The following is an 8393-nucleotide window of genomic DNA, read 5'->3' as shown; positions in this document are numbered from 1 at the left end:
GATTAGGCAAAATGACAGCTTCAATTAACAGCAGGTTTTGTTGATGAGAGATGGCTTAACTAGTTGTTAACTTATGAATTTGAGAATGTTTCTTTTTTTATATATTAGTATGGTTCTCCAGTATTAGAGTATAGAAATTATATAAATGTCAATATAATTTTAAATTTTAAATATGGATGTGATTAGTACAAGCACACAATGAATATCTAAGTTTGAAAGGGGTGAGGCAAACCCCTAATTTAGTTTATTCAAAGCTAAAAGTTTGAGAAAACAATGCCTAATTAAGAACAATTCGATCTATTTATACATGTATGAGATTGTGACAAAATATGATGGGGTAAGTGAATTTAAATAGTGTTATTTACACTACGAATTATGTTGGGGAGATTGTATTGTTATTATAAATAGTAAAAGAAAAACTGTTTTTGTTTGTAACTTGAAAAAGTAAGTTTTGGAGAAAATTTGATTTCCAATTATTTTTCCTACGGATGTAGAATGTGTTTCCTTGTTGTAAGAGCTAGTCTGATTCGGGATTATCTTAATTAGGAAATGGAGTTGGGTTCCTTTGTTAAGATTGGGCAAAAAATGTCAGCTTCAATATAATTCCCTGCAAAACTTGCTGATGGGATAGAGAGGCTTAACTTGGTGAAAATTTGAGAATATATGTTTCCTTTTTGTATATTAGTAAGGTTATCCATTAATTTCAATATCATTTTAAATTTTAAATATAAATGTGATTAGTACAAGCACACTTTGATCTTGGGAGGGGGATGAGACAAACCCCTTTTTGTGTTTCTTGCTAAAACTTCCGCTTAGGATAGGACTTAGCAAACAACTGCTTGATTAGTATTATATTACTCTTATGTTTATCTCGTGTATTGTGATACATGTATAAGCTGATTGTGATAAAATATTCAACAATTACTTGTTCAGATGAGGTAAGTAAATTTAATGGACAGTTATGTCATGGATTCGAGTCTATCTTGCGTGATGGACCCGAATCAAAATACACACTTTATATACTAAATGTTTTTAATTTAAATTGTGAACATTTGGTATATAAATTATGTATTTTTGGACTTGGGTCCACCTTGCAAGATGGACCCGGGTCCACAGAATAATTTTCTGAATTTAAATTAGTCAAGAATCGAACACTATTAAGTTTTATTAGGGATGAATGAGTTCCTTGTAACATTTTCCTAATTACATTATTGTAATATTAACATTTTCCTAATTACATTATTGTAATATTAGGTTAAAGTTAAAATAATTAAGGTAATTCTTATGTGGTGCAAGACTTCCATACATGCTTCTATTAATTAAGGTAAGAAGTGTGATTAGGGAAGGGATTCATTTATCATATTGATGGCATATGGTTATTATATAAAGAGCCCTCTAGTCCTCCCACTGCTTAACATTATTTCTCATACACCATCTAGAGTGGGTTGAGAAAGGAGAGAAACATATATTGTTACTCTGCCGCAATAGTCTCGTGACAACACAATCTTCATCAATCGGCATCAATCGGAAGCTATGGCTGGAGGTTAGTACTTAGTACTTAAATAAGATCCTGTCACGGATTTATGTTCCTACGTTATTTATTTGGTTACAGTTGGTATCAACGGCCTGATTTACCTCTGCCCAGCCTTAAGAGCATCTCCAACCCATCTATCTCCAAAACACCAAATTTTTCCAGCAAATGTCACATCAGAATGAATATTCTCAGCATATTCTCACACCAAATTTTATTCATCTCCAAACCATTTACACCAAAGCACCAAACACCAAACTTTTACACTAAAATAATTTTATTTTTCAATTATAGTTCGAATTTAGTTAATTTAATATAATTTAGTTCGAACTTAATTAGTTTAATATAAAATATAATTTGTAATGTAAATAATAGTTTTTATTAACATTAATTTTTTATAACATTAATTAATTTTAAAAAATCGAATTTAACAATATTTTTGAAAATTTAATTTATTCCACAATAATAATACAACATACAACATCTAGTACATTTAATTATCGGAATTACTAAATCATTCCCACAAATGCTCAATCAATGCATTACAGAGTGCATAATGAGCTTCTTTATCTTTAATTTGGCTATGCCGAGCAAGAAATTCTTTAAATATAATATTCTCATCTCTAGCTATATCAACTTCAAGAGTCGATGCTTCCTTCCAAACTTGTATAACTGCTTGCTCATCACGTTCGTCCTCAATGATCATATTGTGCATTATAATGCAAGATGGCATTATATCATGCAATACACATTTATCCCAAAAATTTGCCGGTCCCTTGACTATTACAAATCGTGATTGGACAACTCCAAATGCTCGTTCTATGTCTTTTCTACACGCTTCCTGCATCATCGCAAATAACTTCTTTTTGGGCCCTCGAGGTTCATGAATTGTTTGTACCAATGTGGACCATTTTGGATATATACCAATTGCTAAATAATATCCAGTGTTGTACTGTTGTCCTTGAATAACATAATGACAAGGAGGTGCTATACCGTTTACAAGATTTGAAAACAAATAAGATGCCTCCAACACATTAATGTCGTTATTTGACCCCGGCATACCAAAATGTGCATGCCAAATCCACAAATCATAATCGGCTACAGCTTCAAGAATAATAGTTAGTTCTCTACTCTTCCCAGCATATTGTCCAGCCCAGGCAGTTGGACAATTTTTCCATGTCCAGTGCATGCAATCTAAACTCCCAAGCATCCCTGGAAAACAACATTTTTCGCCAATTTGAAGCAACCGTGCAACATCATTAGCATCAGGTGCTCTTAGATATCGCTCCCCAAATACCTCTACAATTGCTCGATAGAATCTCTTCAAACTTTAAATTGTAATTGATTTTCCAATCAGGATATATTCATCTACTGCATCTTATGGTATTCTATACGCCAAAACTTGAAACGCTGTTGTAACTTTTTGTAAAGTAGATAAGCCTAGTCTATCGATTCTATATATCCTTCCGTTACACAAAATAGTTGTCATGACCTTTAACAACATTGGCAATTCGTAGGAACAAATTTCGAATCATTCGAAATCGTCTACGAAACATTGCTTCAGACTATTTTGGATACTCTCAGAAATAATCATTCCATAATCTTCGATCTGCTTCTTCACGATCACGATGAATCACTCTATGACCAAAAGTCGAACCTCCATGCCTTGGGGGTTGATTATCCATATTTTCAATGTAGGAAGCTATGGCAAGGTTGTGGCTAGTATATGCATGGGTTAATAACTGTGTTTGTGCTCGTATTGCACTTGCGAGATTGTGCTCAGAATCCGGTGATGATGAGGATGAGGATGAGGAAGATGAGGATGGTGATGAAGAAAATGGCATAGGACATTTTCCAGTGTTGGAATTCATATTTCAATTCGTATGTTTAGAGATAGATGATAAGGGGATGAATTCTCAATTTGTTGGTGATGAAGAACGTTTTTATAGGCATAATTAGAATTGTTTAGAACCGTTAGATTAGATCGCGAAGATCACATCCGTTCATTGGTATGCTTGTCCTTTTCCACACATACTCCAATAAAAGATATTACATGCATCTTTGAATCAGCTTTTATCTAAATTGTTTAGAACCGTAAGATTATATCGCGAAGATCACATCCGTTCATTGGTATGCTTGTCCTTTTCCACACATACTCCAATAAAAGATATCACATGCATCTTTGAATCAGCTTTTATCTTAATTGTTTAGAACCGTTAGATTGATCGCGAAGATCACATCCGTTCATTGGTGTTGGTCCCGATAGGGTGGTGAAAGTCTAGAGGGGGGGGGGGGGTGAATAGACTTTCAAGCTTTTTCCGAAATAAATAACTCTTTGGTAATTTCAACTCTAAGTAACAAGTAAATAGAGTAAATTTGAACTGCACAGCGGAATAGGTAGTATGTAAAGAGTTATGCCCAATCAATGAATTAAATACGCATGTAAGACAGGTACAGATGATTTGTAAATGACAGAGATATCTTGAATATATAAAGGAGATGGTGCACTCAATATATAATAACAATATTCAAGATTATAAATAAATATCGTAACACGTCGACCGTGTAATGAATGTTACATGCAACACGTCAAACTTGCTTAGAATCATTCAGTATTTAAGCTTGAGAAGTTTGAGTCACATGCATATGTAAAAACACACTAAACCCGAACGATTAAGATTGACTGTGAATAGTAAACGGGTTAGTCGGATAAGATAGATAGATAGAGTAAATTATGTAAGTGCAGTATGTAAATGAGAGAGGCAATTTATAGTGGTTCGGAAGTGGCGTAATCTTCCTAGTCCACTTTTCTCCTTTCGCGTCTAGGAGAAATTCACTATTTTCCACACACAGTTACAATAGTGAATAAGTGCTACACAAGCACTTCTTCCGGATGTTTTGCACACAGCTACACCCAACTCCGAGTGTCTCGCACACAGCTACACTCAACTCCGAGTATTTCGCACACAGCTATACTCAACGCCAACTAAGTGTCTTGCACACAGCTACACTTAGCAACTACGAGTGTTTTGCACACAGCTACACTCACTAGAGTATTTTGCACACAGCTATACTCTTTTTACAATTACAAATACAAAGGTAATTGTATCTCTCTCCAACTAGATTTGAGACTATTCAGACTAAGTCTCTAAGAATATTTGAGCACTTGCACATTTAAATTTTCGTGTGTATTGCACTTCTATCTCGTTGCTCTATCTTGTTTTCTGCACTGCACATGTCTTCAAGTCTTCATAGCTTTTTATAGGCAATCAAATATATCCGTTGGAGTGGGATAATTTGATATTTGAATTTTGAATCTTCATAGCCTGATATTGTTGACAATAGTAGGTCTTCAATTTTGATTTGATTGTCAACTTGCTTGACAAATAATATTTTATCACAACTTGATTTTCTAGTTGTTTCTTAAAATATTATTTTTCTTGTCATATTGAATATCCAACGTATCTTTGAAATAAATTCATCCGATGGAATTTATTTCTAGGATAAGTTTTTATATTCATGTCTTCATAAATATTTTTCCGTTCTGATCAAATGTCTTTCAGGCAATTTTGGATTCTTGTGGCATGTGGGTAGACTTGGAATAAATTCCTTCGAATTAATCCAATTTCTGATCATCTTGCTTCTTTGCCACATTGTGCTTCTTTGACTTGAACATCGTGCGTTTCTGATTTGGGCACATTGTGCTCCTTTTGAACATTGTGCTCCTTTTGAACATTGTGCTCCTTAGCACACATTGTGCTTGTCAGCACACATCGTGCTCCTTAGCACACATTATGCTTGTCCGCATCGTGCTCTTTTGGTAGCATTGTGCTTCTTAGCACATTGTGCTCTTTTGGTAGCATTGTGCTCCTTCGGTAACATTGTGCTTGTCCGAAGGTTTGACTTGTAAAAAATAAGTCCTTGGGGGGGAATCGATCTCGGGTGTAATCATTTTGAGTAAGGACTTCTACCATTTCGCCATTAGGCTCATCCAATCATTCTTTGCAACATCATTTCTTTATGCTTATTTCTCGGCTGAATACTCGTAGGACCAAAATTAATTTCCCAAATTAATTTTGTTCTTCATATGGTAGATTCCTTTTGACTCGATATTCTGATTTATGATGCTTGTACTAAAAGACCTAAAAACTAAGGGGATCTAAAGTACATTTGGCTCATCAAAACTTACAAAAATATTCCTATCAATTTTCCCCCTTTTTGATGACGCCAAAACCTATACTCAGTCATTTGGCTTGTCTTTTAAAAACAATTATTTTTCAAAAGATTTTATTAACTTAGACATAGCCAAGACGAGTTTAACATTTGATTTTGACTCTAAGAAAGGTATTTTTAGCAACTAAAAATCCTATTCGCATTTTTGGATTTTAATAATAATGAATTTTTGCATTTTTCCAATTTATGCGATTTGATACAATCTAAGCTTAAAATGTTACCTTTCAAGACAAATAAAATAAATAAATAACAAGGAAAACTTAATAGCATCATAATCAGATATTTCGAATCATTGCAACTTGTTCCAAATTGTTCATGGGTTCATGTTCCCGTGGACCATACAAAATAAATGTGACAATCATACAAATCATCTAATGACTTTGTTTCTCTTCTCTTTAAGCACATGATTTATATGATTTTGAACATCAATGAAATTGTCACTAATGGTATAATTGTTGCATACCTGCCCAACTAAATAATAGTTGAATGCTTCAATGATGTTGTTCCCGGGCAGTATACCTTCTTCATACCATATGATGCATTCTTCTAGGCTTCTTCCATTTTGTAGCTCGGCATCATTGACTTTGATATAGTCCTTTAGAACCATGATCATCAAAGCTCTAGCATAGCTTTGGATTCTTCTGAAATTCTCGTTTGAAACCCACAAATTTTGATCACTTGGACCACTCTTCTTCATACCCTTTGGTAGATCATTTAAAGTCACCAACTTTGGCATTTCAACTCTACCATCTCTTGGTGTGGATTCCAAATAGAGAGCTGCACGGTTATACCAATTAATTTGCTCAATATTTCCTCCTGCACAAACAATGTCACGAAAAGAACGGTTAGTGGTATTTGCGCTGCTTGATCCTCCTGGACTGCCAGCCTTACCACTACCGAACCAATATTCTAGTCCTCCTCTTCTAGCAACATTTCTGCCAGCAGATCTGCCTCCTCCACCTCTACTACTGCTTGTGCCAACATTTCGGGTGGCCATGGCAGTCATCATCATCTCAAGCATGCCTTCCAAATGACTGAATCTCTCTTCCCCCTTTTTGGCGTAATCAAGGAGTGTATGAACCGATTCACGAAGAGATGAAATAGATTCGGAAATATTTTCATATGATCCCCGAAGGCAGCCCACTTTAGTGTTGACGGAGATGAGATCCGTGTGGACATCACTAATCTGCTTCTCATGTTGATGAACAACATTGAGAATTCCTTGGCTTTGACTCACGGCAATTGCTTCATTTGCCTTTCTAGAATTCTTGAGGATTTGAGAGAGTTGGATGTAGAACTCATTGAGTTGCCCTTTGACATTTGCATTTAATCCTCCAACTTGTCTCTCAAGTTCTTGTGGGTGTCGATCAAATGTTGTTGACTCCTCCGATTTTCATCAAAAGATGTTTCAAATTTTCCACCTTGAGTATTGACAACATGATCCACATGAGTGTAGATGCCTTGAAACATGCTTTCCATTCGGTCAACAAGGCTTAGTACAACTTTCTCCATATTTTCCAATTTTTCCTTTGAGGTTGTACCATCAATGTCTTGCTCTTCTTGGGTTGTGGGAACACACCTTGCTCCTTCTTGAGCAGAATTGACTTCAAGCATGTGAGATTGTGCTTGATTTTCCACTTGATGCCCTTCTCTTTCCGGTGTGTGTAACACGTGCGTGTCACCTTGTGCACTTTCTGCATGAATGGATTGAATTTCCTCCGTGTGTTGGCTAGCTTGCATGGCATTTTGATCTTGACTCATTTCAGTGAAATTCAAAACACTCACATCATATAAACCACTGTCCATTAAATGTGCACCACATGTGACATTTTCTTCTTCTACATTCCTTGTGACAAATTCCTCAATATCAACTAGGAAATCGTCTTCCGTAGGCATATCTCCTTGGACTGTGACATCAACAGTAGCTTCGGCCAACTTAGCTTTTAATTTATTCACAAATATTCCATTCACCGTAGACATCAAAGTTGCATGGCCAACATCAAAATTACCAATCCAATTCAAGGAAAATAATTCTTCTTCTTGCATACTCGGTCCTTTTGTCATCAAATCTTGATAGGAACCAAGTCTCCATTTTCTCCAATTTAGGACTCTTCGGTATTCACTCACCAACACCAAATCAAGTCCATCAACTTGATGAATCTCCTCATTCAACATTGTTTCCAATTCGGCAATTTGGGAAAAGGGATTTATGAAACTTTGGCTTGTATTGGGATTGTGACTTATGGTAGGATTTTGGCTTGTGGTAGGATTTTGGCTTGTATTTGGATTTTGGCTTGAGGTAGGATTTTGGCTTGTATTTGGATTTTGGCTTGAGGTAGGATTTTGGCTTGTGTTTGGATTTTCATGGGATTGAGAGGATAAACCAAGAATTTCTACAATTGGCCTTTTCCTAGCAGGAATGCCTCTCGGTTTCCTTTTTCTCTTGGAGCTCAAATCAGTTGATTCCTCATGATCCTTAAACAGTATCCGGTTACTTCCAAAAGGCTTTCTTGATCTCATTGGTAACCCTTTCATTTTTATAATTTCACCAATAAGCAAACCGAACCCTAGGATGCGGTTGAACTTCCCATTCCTAATTTTCGCACCTTTCACAAAATGTGCAATCCGG

The 8393-nt window shown here is 35.6% G+C and overlaps 1 protein-coding gene across 1 annotated transcript; it reads right to left on the bottom strand.

Annotated features, from left to right (window-relative positions):
* Positions 1–2045: 2045 nt before the first annotated feature.
* On the bottom strand, positions 2046–3216 carry LOC109162433. The gene is made up of 2 exons (XM_019311134.1): positions 3197–3216; positions 2046–2859 (listed from the first exon to the last, which is right to left on the bottom strand). The coding sequence occupies exons 1-2, from the start codon at positions 3214–3216 to the stop codon at positions 2046–2048; spliced, it is 834 nt and encodes a 277-aa protein (XP_019166679.1).
* Positions 3217–8393: the final 5177 nt, after the last annotated feature.

This window comes from Ipomoea nil, unplaced genomic scaffold, assembly GCF_001879475.1.
Source record: "Ipomoea nil cultivar Tokyo-kokei standard unplaced genomic scaffold, Asagao_1.1 scaffold2942, whole genome shotgun sequence".
In the NCBI taxonomy this organism is placed as follows: domain Eukaryota; kingdom Viridiplantae; phylum Streptophyta; class Magnoliopsida; order Solanales; family Convolvulaceae; genus Ipomoea; species Ipomoea nil.
Note: the sequence above shows the minus strand (reverse complement) of the source record. Positions and strands in the feature narration are given on the sequence as shown.